The sequence below is a fragment of the Phyllobates terribilis genome, unplaced genomic scaffold (assembly GCF_046119375.1).
Source record: "Phyllobates terribilis strain yellow unplaced genomic scaffold, ASM4611937v1 Scaffold_3__8_contigs__length_932513732, whole genome shotgun sequence".
Lineage (NCBI taxonomy): Eukaryota > Metazoa > Chordata > Amphibia > Anura > Dendrobatidae > Phyllobates > Phyllobates terribilis.
Genome location: NW_027362763.1, coordinates 285,159,759 through 285,185,384, shown reverse-complemented (window position 1 = coordinate 285,185,384; position 25,626 = coordinate 285,159,759). Strand labels below are relative to the sequence as shown.

Below are 25,626 nucleotides of genomic sequence, written 5' to 3'. Positions count from 1 at the left end.
ATGCCGTCTACAAAACCCTCCTGGCAGCATCAGAGAAGGCAGCGGAGGAGGAGCGCAAGGCAGCGGAGGAGGAGCGTGCAGAGCGGGCTGCGGACCGGGAAGCTGCAGAGCGCCGGGAGGCTGCGGAGCGTGCAGAGCGAGCTGCGGAGCGCCAGCACCAACTGGACCTGGCCCAGCGGGGGCTTCCGCTAGAGCAACCAACCCATCAGGAGACCAAGTCGTCCAAAGTCCAAGCTGAGGACTTCCCTCTACTGGAGAAGGATGGGGACCTGGACTCCTTTCTGGTGGCATTTGAAAGGACCTGTCTTCAGCACCATCTGGCCCGGGATCAGTGGGCCAGATACCTGACCCCCCGTTTGAGGGGTAAGTCCCTGGATGCCTTGGGGGACTTACCTGCCGGGGAGGTACAGGACTACGACTGCATCAAGCGGGCCCTGATCCGGCAGTACAACCTCACTCCCGAGTCGTACCGCCAGAAGTTCCGGAGCCTGCTGCGTGGCCCCAAGGACACCTGGACCGATCATATGCGGGCGCTGTTGAGAGCTGCAGAGCACTGGACCTCGGGTCTAGCGCTTACTACCCGCCAGGAGGTCCAGGAACTGTTCATCACGGAGCAGTTCTTGTGGAACTGCCCAGAGGACCTCCGACAGTTCCTCCGTGACCGAAAACCAACAGGGGCTTCTGCTACAGCCGCCCTGGCAGACGAGTATGCCAATAACAGGGCGCCTGAGCTGAAGAAGTCTGCCAGCAGCACCTGGAGAGGGGGTAAGCCCAGCCATGCCCCTGTTTCCCCGGCCCCTAGAACACAAGGGGTGTATCCCCCTGTTGCCCTCTCCAGGCAAGGACCAGACGTAAGACGTTGTCATCTATGCAACAAACCAGGACACTTTAGGGCTGAGTGTCCCCAGCGCCAAAAGACCCCATCCCAGTCCCAGAGAGCGCCCAATGTTTTGTGTGTGGGAGGGGGTGGTGGTAGGTCCCTGGACAACATCCAACCCGTCACCATAGGCCGTTCTGTGGTCATGGGACTGCGGGACACTGGCGCTGAACGAACACTGGTACGGCCTGAGGTGGTGTCCCCCCAGGACTTGGTACCAGGAAAGACTCTTTCCGTCTCCGGGGTTGGAGGCGTGGAGCCGGCACTTCCCGTTGCCATGGTGTATTTGGACTGGGGTGCCGGGAGGGGGATGCGGGAGGTGGGAGTAACGCCAAATATTCCCGCAAATGTTTTATTAGGGACCGACTTGGGGCGTCTAGTATCGCAGTATGTACCCTCTGAACCCCCAAGTTCGGCCCCCCAAGAGTGTATTGATTTGTCTGCTGCTAATGCCAACCATGTTGTATGTAGTGTGCGTCCTGCTGAGGAGGAGGGAGTGAAACCTGAGGGTAACACCTGCACAGACACAACACAAACAGGGTTAGTGAGAGCAGGTGGGGAGTGTGGGGATGCCCGCAGAGGTGCTCAGCCAGCGTGCCGTGACCTCTTGTCCTCCGGTGAGGGAGGGGGCGGGCAGGATTCTGTAGAGGGAAGCTCAGGGATGGAGAGGGGGGCAGCTACCGGCAGTGTAGGGCTCCCAGGGGTATCCAGGCTGCTGAGTATAGGCCCACTGCAGGGGGAGGAACAGGCCATGGGGGGTGGGGGTGTCCCAAGAGAGGAGCCGCCAGGTAAGACCCCAGGGCAGGAGTTCCCCACATCCGAGATGTCCAAAGGCCTAGGAAGCCTGCCTGATCGGGCGGCTTGGTCAGAAACAGAGGGGAAGCGGGCACTACCCACGGTCACAGCGGTCATAGCCGCTGTCACCAGGAGTGGGAGCGCCGGAGCCCCAGGAGCCTTGCAGAGGTCTGACGGCTTCCCCACTTCTGACCAAGTGTCTGCTGGGTCAGACAGCGGCCAGGTGACATGCCCGGAGGGGCTGACGGAGGATGTGGCAGTGTCGTCGATTCTGGCCACATCAAGTCAGGAATTTCAGGCTGCGTTGGAAGCAGACGACAGCCTGAAAGCTCTCAAGGAACAGGCGGCACAGCCTTCCACGGAGTCAGACTGCGAGCGTGTGGTCTGGGACCAGGGACGGCTGTACCGGGTAACGGTCCAGCAGGGTTCACCGGAGGCGTGGCCCAGGGACCGACAGTTAGTGGTACCCTATCCGTTCAGGGCGGAATTGTTGCGGATCGCACACGAGATTCCGATGGCCGGACACCTAGGGATCGCTAAAACCAAGGCCAGGATAGCTCAGCATTTCTACTGGCCTGGGATGGGAGCCGCGGTGGGTGCCTACTGCCGTTCGTGTGACACCTGTCAGAGGGTGGGGAAGGCGGGGCCGCGCCCCAAAGCCCCACTGGTAACTCTGCCAATCATCGAAGAGCCTTTCTCGAGGGTCGCTGTGGATCTTATTGGACCTCTGTCCACTCCCAGCCACTCCGGGAAATGCTTCATACTCACGGTAGTGGACTATGCCACCCGGTACCCGGAAGCGGTAGCTTTGTCGTCCATTCGGGCCGACAAGGTGGCTACCGCCTTACTGGAGATCTTCTCCAGAGTGGGTTTCCCCCAGGAAATGCTCACCGACCGAGGGACCCAGTTCATGTCGCGGCTGATGGAGTCCCTCTGTAAGCAAATGCAGGTGCAACATCTGGTGGCCAGCCTGTATCACCCACAGACTAATGGCCTGTGTGAGCGGTTCAATGGCACCTTAAAGCAGATGCTTAAGATGTTGGTCGACTCCCATGGGAGAGACTGGGAGCGTTACCTCCCACACCTCCTATTTGCTTACCGGGAGGTTCCGCAGGCCTCAACGGGGTTCTCCCCCTTTGAGCTCCTGTACGGGCGACGGGTACGGGGCCCCCTGGCTCTGGTGAAGGAAGCATGGGAAGGGGATTTGGCCACCCCCGAGGTGTCGGTCATCGAGTATGTCGTGCGCCACCGGGACAGGATGATGGCCTTGGCAAAGCTGGTGCAGGACAATATGGCCCAGGCCCAGGCCGACCAGAAGCGGTGGTACGACCAGAATGCTTGTGAGAGGACCTACCAGGTGGGTCAAAAGGTGTGGGTACTGGTCCCCGTACCACAGAACAAGCTTCAGGCAGCCTGGGAAGGTCCCTACTTCGTGCACCAGAAACTCAACGCCGTCACCTATCTGGTCACCCTGGATCACGCCCGTGGAAGGAGGAAGGCCTTCCACGTGAACATGATGAAGGCTCATCATGAGCGGGAAGCGACTGCCCACCCAGTGTGCAACCTTCCTGAGGAAGGAGAGGTAGAAACCCTCCTGGATCTGCTCACCCAAGCCAAGGCGGGTGGGTCCATCGAGGATGTGGGGGTTGGCCACCAGCTCACGGAGGACCAACGGTCCCAGCTGGGGACCACCCTGCACCCCTTCCGGGGGCTGTTCAGCAGCCTGCCCGGAAGGACTGAGATGGCTGTCCACGACGTGGACACTGGCGATCACCCGCCGATCCGGCGTTCAGCATATCGGGTCTCTTTCGAGGTGCAGGGAAACATGCGCCAAGAGCTAGACGAGATGCTGAAGCTGGGGGTGATCCAGGCATCCAGCAGCGCGTGGGCCTCACCTGTAGTCCTCATTCCAAAAAAGGACCGAACTACACGGTTCTGCGTGGACTACCGGGGGTTCAACGCTGTAACGGCCACCGATGCGTTCCCCATACCACGCATCGATGACCTGCTCGATCGGATGGCCGGGGCTAAGTACCTGACCATCATGGATCTGAGCCGGGGGTACTGGCAGATTCCTCTGACCCCCGCGGCAAGGGAACGCTCTGCCTTTATCACCCCTTTTGGACTGTACGAGTCCACAGTGATGCCATTCGGCATGAAGAATGCCCCTGCCACTTTTCAGCAGATGGTCAATACGCTGCTTGAGGGACTTGAAGGGTACGCGGCTGCGTACTTGGACGATATTGCAGTCTTCAGTCCCACTTGGGAGGATCACCTAGAGCACCTGCGGCAGGTGCTCGGTCGGATCCACCGGGCAGGCTTGACCATCAAGCCGGAAAAGTGCCAGCTGGGCATGAGTGAGGTCCTCTACCTGGGTCACCGGGTAGGCGGGGGGGTTCTGAAGCCAGAACCTGGGAAAGTGGATGCCATCGCATCCTGGCCCACTCCTAGGACCAAAAAGCAGGTGATGTCCTTCTTGGGGACCGCCGGGTACTATAGGAGGTTCGTCCCACACTATAGCACCCTGGCCAAGCCCCTGACGGACCTCACCAAGAAGAAGCTGCCCGTCGCAGTCGACTGGACAGTCGCCTGCGAGACAGCTTTCGGGGCACTCAAGGCCGCCCTAAGTAGCTCCCCTGTACTGCAAGCTGTCGACTTCGACCGGCCGTTTGTGGTACAGACCGACGCCAGTGACTTTGGCCTCGGTGCTGTGCTAAGTCAGGTCAACACGACAGGCCAGGAACATCCTGTCTTGTACCTGAGCAGGAAGCTACTGCCCCGGGAGGTGGCTTACTCCACGGTGGAAAAAGAATGCCTGGCAATTGTATGGGCCCTGCAGCGTCTGCAGCCCTACTTGTACGGGAGCCATTTCACCGTGGAGACGGACCACAACCCCCTCAGCTGGTTACACACGGTCTCTGGGTCGAATGGCAGGTTGCTACACTGGAGCCTCGCTCTCCAGCAGTACCACTTCTCCATTCGCCACAGAAGAGGCCGTGACCACAGTAACGCTGACGGGTTATCCCGGCAAGGGGAGGGTGCAGAAGGACGCACGGGGGAACACAGGAATGTGCTACTCCCTCGCGCCCTCGTATAGGGGGAGGTGTGATGAACCCGTAGCCGCCATCTTGGTAATGATAAATCATATCCAGGGATGGCCACACTTCAGCAGCCCCCACCCTTGGGACCTTCTGTTAAAACGTCAACTAGATAGTTTCCCCCATCCAGGCTCCTGTGAGATAAGAAGCCCCAGGGCCTACTTAACACTTGAATGCTAGGAGCTTCAAAGACTTCGAGAGGAAACACAGCCCGCAGGGGGGGGTGCTTCGTCCATCTGTAACTGACCATTTGTCCCATAGGACTAGTTTCTTTGTCTGTCACAAGCATGGAGGCATAAGATATAGAAACATGAATAGTACACGCATGTTGCGTGGGATGGGCCAATAAAAAATATCACGGCGTCCCGGAGCCATTGCGCACACAAGCCTCCGCGGTAGACGTTGGTACGTGCTCTGGAAGCCAAGATATAGCGCTGAGCCATTCCTGAGGACCGTATGGTATCATAATTGATATCAAAAGGTCGGTTACGGCGGCCCGAATCCATGGGAACCCCTGGGGGTATCCTGAGACCATCCCAGAAGAAGTTATTGGGTTCCTTAGAATTTGGGCTTCTGATCGAAGTTAGACCTGAGGGTGGAGACTGAGCCAGCTGACCTCACCAGCAGTGGGCGGGACGGGGCAGGTAAGATAGCAGGACAGACAAGAGATAACTCAGTCTTGACCCAAGAGTGGGGTCCTGAACATCTGAGCACCAGCTGAGGCCACCAAGGGGAGGAGCAGTTTGACCATGCGGTGGTAGGCCTCAGCCTGTAACAAAGAACCGTGCCTGCGACCGCAGAATCCTCTCCCTGCGTCACAAGAAAATCAAGAAACCGGTAACTGATATGCTGTGGTGATTCTGTGTGTTGTATTCCATTGTTGTATAGTTTAGCCTGACCTTATACCTGTGTATATTTAGTTGTATATCGTGTATCTAGTGTATTATTATAATCAATTACCTCAAGTAATTGTGGGCCTGCCTTTTATTCTGCATAACGAACGCACGTCCGTGTGAGCTCGGCTCAAGCCGTTTTGTTCTTTTTACGTTATTTTTTAAGACAAATGCATTCACCAGGAAATGTCATTTTAACATTTTACAACCTTATCTGGCAATGTGGTGTGTGACACATCATCAGAAACCTCCTGTTTTATTTATTATGGAGGGACTCTGAAAGTTATAAGGCCTATTTTTATAGGGCCATCAGACGGCCCTTACTATTCTTAAAAGGCCAGCAGTCCGTCCTCGCTGTTGTTAGAGAGCCATCAGTCGGCTATGCTTTGCTGTTCCCATTATTATTGTTATTGCGTATCCAGTGACTGCAAGGGCTGTCAAAAATTTGTCCGCAACCCAATACCCCTTTGAAGAGACATAGAGGAGGGTCTCAGTAAAAAAAAATGTTCCCATTATAAAGGAGCGGGTCTCCTATAGTGGTAATGCCCATGCTGTGACTGCAAGGGATGCCAAAATTTGGGAAAAACTCCACTAAGAATTTAAAGATACATAGAGCAGGGCCACAGTAACGACAAATTCCCATTAGAAAGGAGAGAGTCTGCTATACAGTTATAGTGTATACAGTGAGTCCAAAGGCTGACCAATTTTAGGAAAAACCCCACCAAGAATTTAATGACACATAGAGCAAGGCCATAGTAACGACAAATTCCCATAAAAAGGAGAGAGTCTGCTATACAGTTATAGGGTATGCAGTGAGTCCAAAGGCTGACCAATTTTAGGAAAAACCGCACTAAGAATTTAATGACACATAGAGCAGGGCCACAGTAATGACAAATTCCTATTAGAAAGGAGAGAGTCTGCTATACAGTTATAGGATATGCATTGAGTCCAACGGCTTACCCATTTTAGGAAAAACCCCACTAAGAATTTAAAGATACATAGAGCAGGGCCACAGTAGCAACAAATTCCCATTAGAAAGAAGAGAGTCTGCTATACAGTTATAGTGTATACAGTGAGTCCAAAGGCTGACCAATTTCAGGAAAAACCCCACTAAGAATTTAAAGACACATAGAGCAGGGCCACAGTAACGACAAATTCCCATTAGAAAGGAGAGAATCTGCTATACAGTTATAGGGTATGCAGTGAGTCCAAACGCTGACCAATTTCAGGAAAAACCCCACTAAGAATTTAAAGACACACAGAGCTGGGCCACAGTAACAAGTATGACTTGTTCCCATTAGAAAGGAGAGGGTCTGCTATACAGTTATAGGGTATGCAGTGAGTCCAACGGCTGAACAATTTTAGGAAAAACCCCACTAAGAATTTAAAGACACATAGAGCAGGGCCACAGTAGCAACAAATTCCCATTAGAAAGGAGAGAGTATGCTATACAGTTATAGGGTATGCAGTGAGTCCAAAGGCTGAACAATTTTAGGAAAAACCACACTAAGAATTTAAAGACACATAGAGCAGGGTCACAGTAACGACAAATTCCCATAAGAAAGGAGAGAGTCTGCTATACAGTTATAGGGTATGCAGTGAGTCCAAAGGCTGACCAATTTTAGGAAAAACCCCACTAAGAATTTAAAGAGACATAGAGCAGGGCCACAGTAACGACAAATTCACATTAGAAAGGAGAGAGTCTCCCATAGTGTTGGCCTATGCAGTGAATGCAAGGGCTGCCAAAAATTTGGAGACACTTTAATGCCCCTTGGAAGAGACGTGGAGGAGGGCCTTGTGATGAACCCGTAGCCGCCATCTTGGTAATGATAAATCATATCCAGGGATGGCCACACTTCAGCAGCCCCCACCCTTGGGACCTTCTGTTAAAACGTCAACTAGATAGTTTCCCCCATCCAGGCTCCTGTGAGATAAGAAGCCCCAGGGCCTACTTAACACTTGAATGCTAGGAGCTTCAAAGACTTCGAGAGGAAACACAGCCCGCAGGGGGGGGTGCTTCGTCCATCTGTAACTGACCATTTGTCCCATAGGACAAGTTTCTTTGTCTGTCACAAGCATGGAGGCATAAGATATAGAAACATGAATAGTACACGCATGTTGCGTGGGATGGGCCAATAAAAAATATCACGGCGTCCCAGAGCCATTGCGCACACAAGCCTCCGCGGTAGACGTTGGTACGTGCTCTGGAAGCCAAGATATAGCGCTGAGCCATTCCTGAGGACCGTATGGTATCATAATTGATATCAAAAGGTCGGTTACGGCGGCCCGAATCCATGGGAACCCCTGGGGGTATCCTGAGACCATCCCAGAAGAAGTTATTGGGTTCCTTAGAATTTGGGCTTCTGATCGAAGTTAGACCTGAGGGTGGAGACTGAGCCAGCTGACCTCACCAGCAGTGGGCGGGACGGGGCAGGTAAGATAGCAGGACAGACAAGAGATAACTCAGTCTTGACCCAAGAGTGGGGTCCTGAACATTTGAGCACCAGCTGAGGCCACCAAGGGGAGGAGCAGTTTGACCATGCGGTGGTAGGCCTCAGCCTGTAACAAAGAACCGTGCCTGCGACCGCAGAATCCTCTCCCTGCGTCACAAGAAAATCAAGAAACCGTTAACTGATATGCTGTGGTGATTCTGTGTGTTGTATTCCATTGTTGTATAGTTTAGCCTGACCTTATACCTGTGTATATTTAGTTGTATATCGTGTATCTAGTGTATTATTATAATCAATTACCTCAAGTAATTGTGGGCCTGCCTTTTATTCTGCATAACGAACGCACGTCCGTGTGAGCTCGGCTCAAGCCAAAAACGCTACCCAGGGTTGGTTCCTGACCCGATATAGGCCCATTCACGGACTGGGCGTATATCTAAAATAGGGACTGGTGGCAGCATACCAACTGGGGATTGGGGAAGGCTGGTAGTGACGGTCGGAGGTTCAGATATATATATTCCTGGCGCGGCCAAGGAAGATATATATACCGCCCTCACTACAGAGGGCCCCGATACCCAGTAGGTTACAGGACAGTCTCTCTGGCGACCGCTTATCCTAGGTGCAGTTCCTTGACTGACCTGAGGCTAAGAGGGCGCTAGCGAGTTGTGCTGTGTAGTGACGTTACGGTTTAGTGACGTTGAAGGGATAACACTCTACCGTGTTCCCTGCGCTGGTTGCAGCTACCTGGCACTACTTTCTCTAGGTGCAGTACCTTGACTGACCTGAGAGGTAAGGGGGCGCCAGAGAGCTGCACCCACCGGCCGGCTTTCATCACATTGGTGGCAGCGGTGGGATTGCAGAATAATAGTGTTGTGGGACCCCTACTCCCAGGCACTAAAGACTGCCAGTGGTAACTTCCACTGCTGGAGTCTTAAGGTCAGCCCAACGTTAGACGGTCAGGCTAAAAGTATAACAAGGTGTGTGCAAACTCAGGGTTGCAGCGGTGTCGGTTACCAAGATGGCAGACGGCACCAGGAGCAAGACCCTGCAGGAGGCTAATGCTACGGTCCGTGTGGCAGGAGGGGAGGACAATGTTACGCATGGCGAGGAGGAGTCCAGCCCGGGCACCTCAGGGAGCCAGTCCCCAGTATACGGTCCCGCAGTGGGCTGCCCACCACCTACCCAGCCCAGCCTGTCAAGATCACAAGCCCTTCTACAAGCGGCTATGGCAAGTCTCCAGTCTCATGGCGATGCCGTCTACAAAACCCTCCTGGCAGCATCAGAGAAGGCAGCGGAGGAGGAGCGCAAGGCAGCGGAGGAGGAGCGTGCAGAGCGGGCTGCGGACCGGGAAGCTGCAGAGCGCCGGGAGGCTGCGGAGCGTGCAGAGCGAGCTGCGGAGCGCCAGCACCAACTGGACCTGGCCCAGCGGGGGCTTCCGCTAGAGCAACCAACCCATCAGGAGACCAAGTCGTCCAAAGTCCAAGCTGAGGACTTCCCTCTACTGGTGCTTTCATCACAGGCCTCATAAAAAAAGTTCCCATTAGAAAGGAGCGGGCTGCCTATACTTGCAATGCCCATGCACTAAGTGTATGGGCTGACAAACATTTACCCCTGGGGGGTATACATGAACATACTGTAGAAAAAAAATTTCACGGGCATCATAAACACCCTTTAAAAAATTTCTGTGGGTGTTGCATCATGGACCACGGTCACCCTGGTGATATGGTGGTGGAGGATGAGGAGATGGAGGAGGACAAGAGCAAATAGCCAAAATCAGGAAGCGTATACCCATGTGTAGGTGTGAAAAGATGCATGGGAATACACCTCCCAAGAAAAGACACTGGATTTGAGTTTATGTTACGCTGCTATCATTCGGTGGTGTTGAGAAGTCTGGCCCAATCCAGCCCTTGTTCATTTTTATAAGAGTCAGCCTGTCGACATTTTCAGTTGACAGGCGGATGCGCTTATCAGTTATAATTCCACCAGCGGCACTAAAAACCCGCTCTGATAAAACGCTGGCGGCATGGCAGGCCAGGACCTCCAAGGCATAGAGAGCCAGTTCATTCCATGTATGCAGCTTGGATACCCAATAATTATAAGGCACAGAGGAATCACGGGGGATGTTGGTACGGTCGGCAAGGTACTCCCTCAGCATCTTCCAAAACTTTGCACTCCTTGTGAGAGTACTCCGCGCCTCAGGGCCTGTGCGATGGGAGGGTCTGAGAAAACTCTCCCAGAACTTTGACAGTGTTCCCCTGCCTCTGCTGGATTGAAGTTGTGTCTCTCTCGCCTGTAACCCTTGGTTGTCTAACGAAGTGTACCCTCTGCCGCCAGCGTTTTCAGATGGAAATATTTGTAATAGTTCCGCAACAAGGGCCTTCTGGTACAGCCCCATTTTTGTAGACCTGTCCGCCTCAGGAATAAGAGATATAAAGTTCTCCTTGTAGCGTGGATCTAGAAGTGTCACCCACCAGTAATGACTGTCACCCAAAATTTTGAGAACGCGAGGGTCATAGGAAAGGCAGCGTAACATAAACTCAGCCATGCGTGCCAGACTACTAACAGGCAAGACTTCCGTGTCCTCACCAAGAGGATGACTGACCATGCTATCCTCCTCCTCCTCCTCTCTGTCCTCTGGCCATCCATGCTGAACAGATGGTATGACAGCTGTGCAGGTAGTACCGTCTATAGTGCATGAAACTAGCTCTTGTCCTTCCTCCTTCTCCTCTTCCTCATTGTCACCCAATCCACGTTGGGATGAGATGAGGCTTGGATGGGTGTAATCACCCTGTATTGTTCCTTGCTCCATCTCATCGTGCTCTGCCTGTAATGCATCCCCTTTGATTGTGAGCAGAGAGCGTTTCAGAAGACAGAGAAGCGGGATGGTGACGATAATTATGGCCGCTCACCATCTTGGTGGAGTCCTCAAAGTTTTGGAGGATGGTACATATGTCTGACATCCATGTCCACTCCTGAGTTCTTATGTGTGGAGTCTGAACTGAATACCGAAGGCCTTGATGCTGGTACTCAACAACTGCCCTCTTCTGCTCACAAATCCTTACCAACATCTGCAGTGTAGAGTTCCAATGCGTGGGGACATCACACACCAGTCTGTGAGCCCGAAGCTGCAAATGCTTCTGAAACACGGCAAGAGCGGCGGAAGCTGTAGCTGACTTTCTAAAATGGGCACACAGGCAGCGTACTTTAACAAGCAGATCCGGCAGCTCCGGGTAGGATTTGAGAAACCGCTGAACCACGAGGTTAAGCACATGGGCCAGGCATGGTACGTGTGTGAGCTCTCCTCACCTCAGAGCCGCCACCAGGTTCCGGCCATTGTCACACACGACCATGCCTGGCTATAGGCTCAGCTGTGTGAGCCACAGATCTGCCTGCTCTTTCACAGCTGTCCACAACTCTTCAGCATTGTGCGGTTTGTCACCTAATCATATTAGCTTCAGCACAGCTTGTTGCCGCTTGGCTGAGGCAGTGCTGCAGTGCTTCCAGTTTGTGACTGATGTGGTCATTATGGAGATGGAGGCTGAAGAGGAGGAGGAGGCTGAGGAGGATGAGGTGCAGGAGCTGTAGACCGTGGGGGAAACCCTGATTCACCTAGTGACAGCAATCCTTGGTGTCGGGAGGACGTGTTCTGTCCCAACGTCCGACTGGGTCCCACTATGTTAACCCAGTGTGCCATCTGCGAGATGTACTGTCCCTGCCCACAAGCACTTGTCCACGTGTCCGTGGTTAGGTGGACTTTCCCGGTAACTGCGTTGTTGAGGGCACAGCTAATGTTTTGGGGCACGTGCTTGTTTAATGCGGTGACGGAACACAGGGAGAAATAGTGGCAGCTGGGGACTGAGTACCGAGGGACAGCCACCACCATCAGGTTGCGGAATGCTTCCATCTCCACGAGCCTAAAAGGCAACATTTCGAGCGCAAGCAGTCGTGAAATGTGAGAATTTAGTAGTGTGGCCTGTGGGGCGTTGGCTGCATATTTGCGCTTGTGTTCCAAGGACTGGGGTATGGACAACTGAACGCTGCCCTGGGACAAGGACATGGACGTGCTTCCTGATGCTGCTACTTGAGAGTGCGCAATGACTGGTGCAGGGCAGGAGGCATCTTCGCATGCACCATGGACAGGGGATTGGCTTGCATGCACAACAGCAGAAGAAGCAATGGTGCCACCTGCAGACACTGTTCCCGGAACCTGGGGTTCGGCTCACAAAGTCGGGTGCTTTGCTGCCATGTGCCTGATCATCCTGGTGGTGGTCAAGCTGGTCGTTTTGCCACCCCTGCTGATGCTGGCCTGGCAGGTGGTGCAAATGGCCTTTTTGGGGTTATCCGTAGAGTCTTTAAAAAGCAACCTGACTCGGGAAGACCTAACAGTTGTACTGGCAACTTCCTTTGTGTTGGTGTTACGGGGAACGGATGCCTGCCTTCTGTCTGCGGCCACCACACTGCTTCTTCCTGCCTGTTGGGGCGCTCTGCCTCCCTCCCCCTGTGTGCTGCTGTCCTCACTCTGCATGTCCTCCTGCCAGGTTGGGTCAGTTACTATATCATCCACCACCTCGTCTTCCACTTCCGCACCCAGGTCCTCCTCCTGACTTTCTGGCAATTGTCTCTCATCATCGTTCACCTCTTGTGACACTTTCCCACCGTCACCTTCGTGTGACAGTGGCTGCTCAAATATTTGGGCATCACTACACGCGATCTCCTCTTGCCCCGCTTCTAGTGGACCAGGCGAGAGACCCGAATCTATAAATGGAAAAGTGAACAGCTCTTCAGAGTGTCCAAGTGTGGGATCAGTTGTCTCTGGGCACTCGGCATGGTGGGAGGAAGGAGGATCAGGGTGACGAATATGCGGTTCAGACTCACGGCTACTGAGACTTGACCGTGTGGAAGACAGGGTTGTGGTGGTGGTGGTGGCTAAGTGACTGGAAGCATTATCTGCTCCAACCAACAAGCTTTTGACACTGCTCTGGGTTCAATAGTGGGGTGCTGCGGTCCCCTAGAAATTGGGACAGGAAGGTCAAGCGAGAAGATGTGGGTATTTGTTGTGGAACAATTTCAGCTTGCCCACAGCCTTGTCCTCGGCCTCTGCATGCACCATTACCATCACGTCCAGTTCCCTGTCCCTTGCCACGTGCCTTGCCTATTTTAAATGGAGGACAGTATCTTCCACGCTCACTACAAATGACTGAGTTTGGAGAGAACTTATATGTGATCCGTGTGACGGAGAAAACAGAGTTTAAAATACCTGGCCTGTAGGTAAGTAGTTTGAACAGCAAACTGGTGTGAATTGCTTCACTGACACACTAAAGGAAATTTTTAATGGAGGCCAGAAATGGCAGTATTTTCTGACAACGTATATGTGATCCGTTTGACGGAGAGAACAGAGTTTTGAATAGCTGGATTTCTAGCGCTGTAATATGGAAAGGACCTGGCTGTATTCTGCAGTGCCAACAAGCAAATGGTGCAGAAAAAAACGGTGTTCTCTGGATTGCTTTATAAGCAAATAATGAGAATTAAGATCCAAAGAAAAGTATTCCTGGCCCCTGAGACCTGGGCCTTTGTATAGAAATATCTAACAGCAGCAGAAGGCAGAATTGGAATGGAGCCTCTTGTGCTATATGCACTGCAGTCTGCTATATACCCTGCATGCCTGCCTATATACACTGCCTGCCTGATATCTCTGCAGATGGATTAGTTAGTCCTCAAAAGGACTGTTTGTTAAGATGGATATGTGTAATGTACGGTTTTTCTCCCTACACTACCTAATACACAAGCAAATCTCTCCCTGATGCAGCAGCAGCTCTCCCTACACTGTCTAATTCCGGAGTGACTGTCACGAGCATGGCGGCGCCAGGTCTGATATAGACCCAATGATGCTATGCGGCCAGCCAATCACAACCAACATGGCTACGGGATTACAGTGAGTGGCAGGGAATCCCTACATGTTGATTGGCGCTCTAAAGAGCGCCAAACATGCAGGGAGGAGACCCGAGCTCCCGCCGAGCAACCCCGGAAATACTCAGCGAGCGCCGAGTATCTCAAGCAGTGAGATGCTCAGGCGTGCACCGAGCAGTAGCGAGCATACTCGCTCATCTCTAGATTTCACATATTTCACGTATGAAGGTGTCCATATGAGTGACCACAGTTTGCTGCCCTGGGACGTGTCACCAACCTGTTCTTTGTACTTGAAGTGACCATATTAAAACTGTTCAAAGTCTTCCCTTAACTGAGAAAAATGACTTTGGCATTCGCTTCTCATTTTTCACCCACTATAAATATTCATACAAATGTGCCTTCTGTCTCTTCTGCATTTGTGCCAAGTTCATGAGTTGCATTTATTCAGGGTAAAGTGCGCAATAATTTCAGGCATTCAGATATACTTAGATCATTGCTCCACAGATCCTCGGTAATCAGCTCCCACATTACTTGTCCAAATGATTGTTCATTAGTGTGTAGAACGCTCTTCATCATTGTGCCATTTACTGCTTTCAAGCCCTTGCTAAATTTAAAATTTAGGTGTCTTTCTCCCTGCTGTGACAGAATGATGGTCAAAGTTATGCCTTTGATAGGATGAATGCCAAATGCAATTTTCGGAGTTTCTGTTTCCAAGCTGTGATATTGTATCAATGGGATGGTTACAATAAAAAGCTAAACTGATTATATATTTCCAGAAACAGACTGCCATACGACTTACATCTGTGCTGGACATGCTTAGTCCCTTGGGTTGCAGGATGGGTCACCTTGGAAAGTATCTCTGTTTAAATAGCACATAAAAGTAAATGTTCTTCTGCATATCGGAGTCTGTTTTAATACTTTTATGCAAATGTTAAAGAGTAACTAAACTTTTTTTTCATTGTAATGTTGGATATGTAATATGAAAAATTATAGAAATAGCATTAATTATTTTGTTGCCTTCATGCGGAAAATAGATGCTAAACTGTGCTGAAACAACTGCTGAGATCCATATTCAATATCAGTTATACGAATGTACCTATCTTGAGTTTGGGGGAGCACATTGTGCAGGCTCTGTCTTCAGGGTGGATCTGAGCATGGACTGTGGGTTCGCTCCCATTGTGATTGATTTCTAGAGCCACAGAGAGCGCTGTGCGGGTGCCGCTCCGGGCAAGTCAGACCTGCAGTCCATGGCTCTGGGAGGCAAGTGGAGGGCTGCGGGATTCTCAGAGTGTACACTCTACCTTCTTTATAGCAACCACAGTCAGAGGTGAGTAGGAGCAGGGTCTGCACAGCCCTCTCAATGTGACTGTACATGATGCTAGAGCCATTGAGAGCGCTGTGTAGTCTCTGCTTCTGCTCTCCTCTCACTAAGGCTGCAATAAAGAAGGCAGAGCTCACAAACTGTAAGAACTCTCAACCCCCTCTTGCCCTCTTTCACGCACTTGTCATAAGGGCCACAAACTGCAGGTCTGCTCCTGCACAGTGCTGTCTGTGGCTCTAGCATCATTATATTCGCAGTGAGAACGTTATGTGGATTCTGCTCCTGCACTCCTCTTACTGTGGCTGCTAGGAGGCAAAGTGAGCACACTCTGCTCTCCCCCACTCAAAGACTCTGCTCTCCCCCATTCATAGACTCTGCTCTCACCACTCATAAACTGTGCTCTCACCACTCATAGAATCTGCTCTCACCACTCATAGACTCTGCTCTTCCGCCACTCATAGACTCTGCTCTCACCACTCATAGACTCTGCTCTCACCACTCATAGACTCTGCTCTCACCACTCATAGACTCTGCTCTCCCCCACTCATAGACTCTGCTCTCCCCCACTCATAGACTGTGCTCTCCCCCACTCATAGACTGTGCTCTCCCCCACTCATAGACTGTGCTCTCACCACTCATAGACTGTGCTCTCACCACTCATAGACTGTGCTCTCCCCCACTCATAGACTGTGCTCTCCCCCACTCATAGACTCTGCTCTCCCCCACTCATAGACTCTGCTCTCACCACTCATAGACTCTGCTCTTCCGCCACTCATAGACTCTGCTCTCACCACTCATAGACTCTGCTCTCCCCACTCATAGACTCTGCTCTCCCCACTCATAGACTCTGCTCTCCCCACTCATAGACTCTGCTCTCCCCACTCATAGACTCTGCTCTTCCGCCACTCATAGACTCTGCTCTCACCACTCATAGACTCTGCTCTCACCACTCATAGACTCTGCTCTCCCCCACTCATAGACTCTGCTCTCCCTCACTCATAGACTCTGCTCTCACCACTCATAGACTCTGCTCTCACCACTCATAGACTCTGCTCTCCCCACTCATAGACTCTGCTCTCCCCACTCATAGACTCTGCTCTCCCCACTCATAGACTCTGCTCTTCCGCCACTCATAGACTCTGCTCTCACCACTCATAGACTCTGCTCTCACCACTCATAGACTCTGCTCTCCCCCACTCATAGACTCTGCTCTCCCTCACTCATAGACTCTGCTCTCACCACTCATAGACTCTGCTCTCACCACTCATAGACTCTGCTCTCATCACTCATAGACTCTGCTCTCATCACTCATAGACTCTGCTCTCACCACTCATAGACTCTGCTCTCACCACTCATAGACTCTACTCTCACCACTCATAGACTCTGCTCTTCCGCCACTCATAGACTCTGCTCTTCCGCCACTCATAGACTGTGCTCTCCCCCACTCAAAGTTGGTAGATCCATATACAAGATATGATGTACAGATCTTAGCAGTTGTTAAAACACAGTTCATCATCTGTGTACTCCAAAAATGCAGCAAAATAGGGTAATTAACTCTATGTCACTTTATTTTATTTCTCAACTTAAAGTGAACAAGACACTGGACATATGCTGGCCGAGCTACGGGCAGCATGTATCAGGCACCTGTTGTATGATTTCAGCCAGGTATGAACACTGAGGAATTTCAGACGATAACAATATTTTAAAATGGGTGACTAGTTGAAAAGGCCTGTTCTTGCCAGCTTCTTCCAGCCTGCTGCCACTGACTGATAGGTCTCTCCCTATACAGATGTGCAGGGAGAGATCTGTCACTAAAGGGGGCAGAAGTTGTCGATGATCGGCCTTTTTGATGCTACGGCCCTTTAGAGTCAAACATACATAGCTGACATCATACAACTGGTGTGTGATACATGCTGCTTGTGGTCCGGGCAGCACGTATCTGCTGTCAGGTTCTCTTTAAACTGGGAAAAAAAATTGAGCTACTCTTTAAATCAGAAATCACAATACATTGAGTATGCAGCATGTGGACTCTACGTGGACCTACATGTTAGGGGATCATAACGGTGACTGATGGGCCAACTATGTCTTCTCAAAACCAAATTGTATGCAATTCAAAGTTATTCTGTAGTTAATTCTGTAGTTATGTACTTGTAGTATCAAGATTGATATATTTTGTGCATTGTAACTTAAAAAATATTATTATTATTTATTTTTAGAGCACCATTGATGCCATGGCACTGTAAATGAGAATGGGTTACATACAAATTACAGATATACTGGAAAATACGGTGAACAAGCTAATAATGACAGACTGGTACAGAGGGGAAAGGGCCCTGCCTTTGTGGGCTTGCAGCCTACAGAAATATTATGTATAAAATATATCAATCTGGATACAAGTACATAGGTACTTAGTAGTAAATATATGTGTGATCTATGGATTTCACATGTAGATTATGCTGTGCATGTTGTATATTGTCTATATTTCTGTATATAATGTTGCATAGTCCTTTACTTCTCCAGGAGAATATCCATTATCATTTGCAGCATGCACAGGAAATGAAGAAATCACAAAACTTCTGCTTGTAAAGTATGGTGCACCTGTCACTGCTCAAGACTCACTTGGTACATTCTTTTTTACTTTATTTTAAGTAGTACTGACTTTTTTTTTCACAGCTGATGAAATATACTTATTTAACTTGCACATTGCAAAACTGTTAAACCTTTTCCAAAATTATTGCATCCAAAATTTGTCAAATATATTCTGCGTTATGTAACTAAAAGGTATGGAAGTGAAGTGATGAGAGCAGGATTTAGTGTCCTAAATCTTTAACTATTACTATATGGTAGAAGGAATGACAAGTTTGAGTTTTTATTATCTGCAGCACTTGTTACTAAGACATGTATACCCCTAGATCAAATACTACATAGTGACAATTGTTAGTTTTATTTTCCATAGGGAAGGCACTAGGTGAAATAAATATATTTTTACATCTGTACTCGCTTGTTTCAGGGAACACTGTGTTTCATACGCTAGTCCTGCAGCAGAATAAAGAGCTGGCCTGTCACATGTACGACTGGATCCTAGACCTTGTGCCGCTCAAGGATTCTCAGTGTGCGGAGCATCTAGAAAATAATGATGGCTTTACTCCATTAAAGCTGTCAGCCAATGAAGGAAACATTGAAGTTAGTCACTAAACTCTTCAATTATTCATCTGATCTGCTATCCTGACTATAAGTATTGGATGTCTTCTTACTTTGTTAACTTTCTGAAATTCCATTTTCTTGTGAGACCATAAATAATGCAGTGTGCCAACACATATGAGAGATGTGTGCTGGAGGTCTGGAAAGAAAATTATTTTGACATTGAGAAAAGTTTAAAAGTATGTATTTATAATTCAGAAACCATCATGTCTTCTTTCTGAGATTTAAGGCAAATCTGTAAAAAGGGATTTAGTCTAAATTCCAAATGCCCAATTGTTAAAGTCATTCATACACCCTAGTTTTTTTTTACCACTATAGAAATGACTTCATATACTGGAGTGTTGGCAGCGGCAGGAATTAAACAACTAATAAATGCAGTGGTGAAGTGTTCACTTCCAGGACACTCAATATTGTCAGAAGCCTTCCCATCAGTATATAATGTATGCTGCGTCATCATTTTCTATATGGCTACGCAATTTCAGTCCTGTGCACCTGATTGACTTTAGTATTTAGGCATTACATGGCTCAATTGTTTAATACTTTTAATCAGACTTACTAATTTCTAATATGGCATCTAATTAAATATATATATATGTATATATATAAATAATGTAGGGGTTCATGCTCTCTGTTAGGCTTTAGGCCTTAGGTAGCGTTCACACAGGCAATGCAGTTTTGGTACAAGCAGGTTAAGTTTTTTTTTGCTTTCCACAGGTTGCACAACTCCAAAAATAAACTCATAAACATAAATCCCTAGTATTGTACAGGCAACTCCATAGGCAGATTGTACTGATAAATTGTGCACAGCAGTGTACTTCTATATATTTGTATTCTAGAGGAAGGATAAAAGATTTTTTTCATCCTATAAAATCCTATAAAATTACAAAAAAAGTAATGAAAAACACTTAAAATAATATAATTTTTAATGCGTCTTTTTTTAAATAATAAACATCAGAAATCAGCAAATAACATGGACATATTTGGTATCCCTGTAATTGTAATGATTTTTTACGGGGATCAGTAAATGATGTAAAAAAATGGCGTGATCGATATTTTTTCTCTATTACACCCATAAAAATGTAATAAAAATGTAACGCTGGGGCCATGTTTGCATGTAGTGTAAATGCTGCATTTTTTCTACTGCTTTTTTACTTCTGCAGGTGTCCTCACCAGACAGCACAATAACAATCTTCTCTGATTATTGTGTGTTTGCTCCATTTCTTTTATGCGTTTTCCCCTTATTTGATGCGATTTTGATGCAGATATGAAGCAGAGTTTTTAACGCTTTTTTAATAGTACAAAAAAAGCTTTGATTCTGTTCTTAAAAATGCCACAGAGTTTTTTTTGCATGAGTCTTTTTTTCAGAAGAAGCCTGTAGGAAAAAAAGCACATTAAAAACGTGGCTTCACATCTGCACCAGAAACGCATCAAATAAGAGGGAAAAGGCCTAAAAAAATGCATCAATAACCAGAGAAGATTGTTATTGCGTAGTTTGGTGCGGACACCTGCAGAAAACAAAAGAACACAGTATTTATGCTATGTGTGAACACAGCTTTACAGACACCAAAAAGCCAGTTGTCATATAGTGAAGCTACATAAAGATGAGAACGTTCTGGTGGCTGTGACTGTGAATGAATGAACAAATAATAAGTCCACAGGTTCCAGCTAGCAAGGAGCAGGACGCACAAATGCCTTTGCACCAGCCCAAGCTAATGAAAAGCCATTCTGTAAATGTCAGAAGGTAAGAGATTTGTGGGCCTCCTGTCCAGCTGCAAGGTGGCACTGATCTAGACGCTGAACCGGAGTCCCGTGAATCAATCCGCTCATCTCTGTTACCAACTGTCCCGGATAGAGCAGACCGTCCCGGATTTGGGTCTAATTTCCCTCACTGCCAGCACCCCTCTGACTTCTCCTCCTGCCAGGATATAAAGAAACAATAAATGGGTGTGGATTTAAGTGTGGCCAGGGGCATATCCCAAATTTCCTGCAGCGCACAAAGTGCACCGCATAATTTCTCCCTGTTTCTGTTCTTCAAAAGTTGGAGGGTATGCTGAACAGTCTGCAGCTTAGGCATGGTTCTCTGAAGCTCTCACAAACAGACTGCTTAGCGCAGTCTCCCTTCATAGAGAGATCCCCGCATGTCTTTCTCTCTCAGCTATATCTACATTTTGGCTGGTCACTCACCATCAGCACATTCAACATAAAGTAGACTGACACTCCATGAAGCTATTTCCTGGTTCTTAGTAAAACTCTATATGTGCCTCTAATCAAGACCCTGTAGAGCTAGGATTTAACACTGTCCTTCACAGCTATGCTAATATACAGTATGTCCTTTACCCATGCATCTCGATCTTTCCTTTCAAATTACCCTTTGTGTTACTTTCCTTACTTCTCCATGTTGGTGGGAGATCCCAGTCATGGGGCCCCCAATGATCAAGAGCTTTTCACTTATCCTGTGGAAATGTGATGAATGTCTTGATGAGGTTAATTACCAATTAGCCATTACTCAGTAAGGTTACTCAATGAAATTGCCTTGTCTGGATAAACTACAAATAATTTGTGGATGCTCCCTTCAATGTATTAGCAGATGTATACAGATTTAATGCTCAATATAATTTCTATCACAGATGTTCAGCTATCTTGTTAAGAGGCAAAAGAACGTGTATTGGACAATAGGAACAATATCATACTGCATATATGACTTGACAAATATTGATACATGGATGACCCAAAAATCAGTTTTGGATATTATAGCCTCCAGCCAAAAACCCCAGGTAAATGCCACATATATTCGGTTAGACGAATACCTATATTATTTTCATTGAATAGACCATGTTATTTAATATCATGCATTTCTTTATTTACTAGTAATTTTTATGGAGTTTGAAGGGGTTACTACAAAGTACATTTTAATCAATAGATCTTGGAATAATAATAAGTTGTACAATTTGGATGTGTTAAAAAAATGTTCCTGTGCTGAGGTAATTTTATGACATAATATGCCCCTGCTATGCACTGTGTAATGACTGTGTCTAATCATGCAGAACTACTCCAGTTCTTGGTGGGCACATACCACAGCTCCCGGCCAGGAGAGTAAGCATAAGTCACTTATGATATACATGATTGCATATACAGACAAAAGAACAGAGGTTCACATCTACCATTTTCTGAGGCAACACATTTTCTTGCCTGTTTTATCACAGAAGCGAGGTTTCTGCTGCGTCTTTAGTCCACTGACCTCTTCATAAATCAAGTCAGTAATGTAGGAACTACAGTAAGCCCTGACGTTACATGTCACTGACTTGATTTATGATGCGCTCAGAGAGCTGGAGATGCGGCACAAACATTTGCTGCTGTGATAAAACAGGCAGTGAAATGTGTTACCTGAGAAAGGTGCAGCTGTGGGCACTTGCTGTTTTGTCTGTATACTCACTTAACATAGGCAAGTTGTGCTTCCTCCCCTGGCCTGGAGCCGTAGTAAGGAGATTTGGAGCAGCTCAGCATAGTCTGACACAGCAAATATCAGTATACAGCAGTGGCATATTTCTAAGATTATCTCGGCACAGGAACATTTTCCTTTAACACATCCAATTGTATAACGTATTATTATTCCAAGATCTGTTGCTTAAAATTTACTACTTTGCTTGTGAGAAGACCCCTTTAATTACATAGGACCTATTGCAAAACTATAATAACATATGCCAAAAATTTTAATTTTAAAAGAAAAGATAAAGCATGCTGGGAGTTGTAGTTTTTCAGCTATACATTGGGGACCACTCTAAAAACACTTGCTCATCTGAGCTGTTTTTATGACGTGTTTATGTTTTACTAATGTTTTGTATATTATGCTTTACGTATAAATCAAGTTTTGTGTCTGTCCATAAAGTATACTTACAACTTTAGTTGGAAAAACTAAAATGAGAGTAGTTTTTCCCCTCGTCCACTAATATCATCCTATTAGTTCTGATGACTTGGTACACTTTAATTTTGCTCTCCATTATCCTGTTATTGCCTCTTACTTCACTAGCTACCAGGAGAAATGAACATGTGCTCTTTGCAAGTAATCTAATTCCATTATTCTCCCAGAATGCCCTTTATTGGCTATTTTTCACCTGCGACGTGTTGACTCAAATGTTTGTGGCGTGCAATTCATTGCAATCTTGCTTCTCTTCACACCTAATTGATGTTTTCATTTCTCGAGTACCTGCACTGTATGAGCAGTATAGGATTAAAATACTTTCTTGTAAGAGGATTAGCAATAGTAGAACTCTTAGAAAGAGCCACGCTTTATGCATAATTTTGTTCACCAGTTCCTAAGACACCATTAACTAAAAGGATTCAAAATTCTCAGAAGGCACCGAGCGAACATAAATGTACATCATAAATATTTATTTTTTTAAATTGAAGTAAAACAGTTTGTGTCATCAATTATTTCTAGCTAAAAGCCATGTTAATAATATCCAGATGAATTAAATATGAATTTTAATATTACTGTAAAAATCTCCAATTAACTAGTTCATAGTTGGAGGAAAGAGATAGTGTGACTTTTCAGCCCAATTTCCTGTAACCTTGTTACATTATTGGATACCTGCTCATTATTTCTATTTAATGAGTTGAAGAGATTGTGGGAGATTTATAGCTGGCAGAATATAAAAAAGGAGTAGTTATGTAAATTGTGCCATTTTGGTGTCTCTGTACCATTATTGACTAAGAGCATAGAAGGTCACAAGAGATCGTACATGAACTGTGGAATCTAGAACATGATGAGATGATGATTACAGGCCTCCAAATTTACTTTATTACTTATTATTTTTATACTTTATTACACTACACAATGAAAAGCTTTGAAAGGAACGCTGGTGGGTGTGGATCCACTGCACCACAGGCTAGGCTTACTCTGGAGGGTCATGACTAAGTGACTACCAGGTATTGACTAGCGCCTCTGATGGTGAGGATAGGCTTGGCCGCTGATAGCCACCAGGTAACACTTCAAGGCAGTCCCCAGGTCTGCAGAAACAGACCCGAGAGTCAGAGACACAGGTACGAGGTACAGGTGGACGAAGGCAAAGATGTAGTCAGACAACCCAAGGTCACAGCAGGCAGAACAGGTTCAATGTACACAGCAGAAGTCAGGAGCAGAGAGATCAGGATAAACGGTAAACGAGCCGGGTCAATAACAGGAGAAACAGAACAAACATTCACAAACAGGAACTAAAGACAAGCTAATAGGAACATAAGTTCAGGAGTGGAAGATGAAGTTGCCTGAAATATCATCTGCTGGCTTGTGATAGGCCAGGGAAGAAGATCTCTGCAGGACAGAGTGGATATAAATTCTTACAGAGCTTGGCCTCGCCTCCCTATAGCCAGGTGGAGTCTCACAGCAACAGGCAGAATCAGCAGAGCTTGAAATGTTGCAGAAGGCTACTCAGACCAATGGTTAGGTACTGGGTGGAGCAGAGTGGAAAACTCGATGAATTGGGCGGCGCTTAGAAGGCATGCGAGTCACCGGTGTAACAGTAGTACCCCTTACAACACCTCCTTTTTTGACCAGACTGACAGAAAAATCTTTCAAGGATGGTAGGGGTACAGATGTTCTCCGAAGGCTCCCAAGATATGGGCCAAAACCCTTCCAATCGACTAAATAGATTGTCATCCCACAGCGAGTAGACTTGCGTACACCCACGTGGCTGGCTAGCTTGGATTCGTGTACCCAGGACAATATTCTTCTATTAGCAGTAGGAACAAAGGTTTTACTGGTGGGAATATTTTTCTAAAGGACAGGGGCTACTTTAACAATCCTCGAGGGGTCTATGATACGCTGAGCCTCCTCCACGGAATCAATCACGTCAAAAGATTGAGACAGCACATCCGATTTAACTTTCTTCTCCGCTGGACGGAAGTGTAGCTCGAAATCAAAACAAGAGAAGAGTGCCCACCTGGCTTGACGAGGATTTAACGTTGGGTGGACTGCAGAAAAGTTAAGTTATTATGATCCAGTATATTATTACTGGAGAGCTGGAGCCGTCCAGTAGATGACGCCATTCTTCAAGTACCATCTTAATGGCCAGTAGTTCACGATCACCAGTAGAATAATTTTGCTCTGCCGGTGAGAACAGTTTAGAAAAGAATCCACAGGAGACAGATTTCCCAGAAGAAGTTCTTTAAAAAAAATAAACAGTCCCAGCACCGAAAGAGGAGACATCCACTTCTATAATAAACTGTTTGTTAGGGTTGGGGTGATGCAGCATCGGAGCTCTCACAAAGGCCTCTGTCCAGACATCCAATTTGGTGAAAATTGTAGCCCCATGAATACTGTTAAAGGGAATCTGTGGTGGCGTGTCCTGGATGCAGACCTGAGCAGAAGCAGGAGTGTGGAGCTCCCCCAGACACCGAGCAATCCAGCAGATTTCTAACTCACATCACCGGCCAATAACAAAAAAAAACTATGGCTTCCAGAAGAACAAGGACCCCTGCCCCTGGGGGTGGAAGCGAGGCTCCCCCAGAGACAGCCCTGGATGCCTTTCAAACCAGAGGGTCGGCTGAGACAGGAGGGCAGGCGCCATCTTGCTCCAGAGGAGAGATCATATTAGCCCAGGAGGACGGAGAAGTAGCAGACGACATGGTAGGAGGCTTGAGGGCTCTCACCAGAAGGGAGGGGGTGAAGCCGGCTCCCAGCTCTGTACACACAGCAAGGGAAGATAAGCAGGGAGGTTCAGGAGAATGGAGCCACAGCCATTGCCTCACTGCAGCAGCCCCCCCTCTCCCCCAGCAGAACGCTGACTGGAAGGAGAAAACATGCAGCTCCACAGTAACAGCCGCCCTTCCCTCCCTGAAAGCTAATTACCAACAGAGAAAAGTACAGGGAAGCAGCTTTATAAGCATCTGGTCTGACAATGAGGGGACTTCTCATAGTGAGAGTATACATGTTTCGCTTGGCACTGGACGATTGGAGACTGATGTACCTCACAGAGAGCAGGAGCTGAGGGGGGCAGGAGAGGGGGGAACCCCCTTGCAGCCACAATACCCTCCCTGCAGTGCACTGGAACATGACTCCTTGCCTTGTGAGTCAGAGGAGGAGGGGTGGTGC

General features: G+C 48.1%; 1 protein-coding gene across 2 annotated transcripts in view; it reads left to right on the top strand.

The window, feature by feature from the left end:
* LOC141259228 (transient receptor potential cation channel subfamily V member 5-like) overlaps positions 1–25,626 on the top strand; it is a 265,010-nt gene that overhangs the window by 198,109 nt on the left and 41,275 nt on the right. For both annotated transcript variants that reach the window (XM_073674833.1, XM_073674832.1), the window contains exons 7-9: positions 17,859–17,960; positions 18,349–18,521; positions 21,167–21,313. In XM_073674833.1, coding sequence (XP_073530934.1) covers positions 17,859–17,960; positions 18,349–18,521; positions 21,167–21,313 — 422 coding nt within the window. The remainder of the gene's footprint in view (positions 1–17,858; positions 17,961–18,348; positions 18,522–21,166; positions 21,314–25,626) is intronic.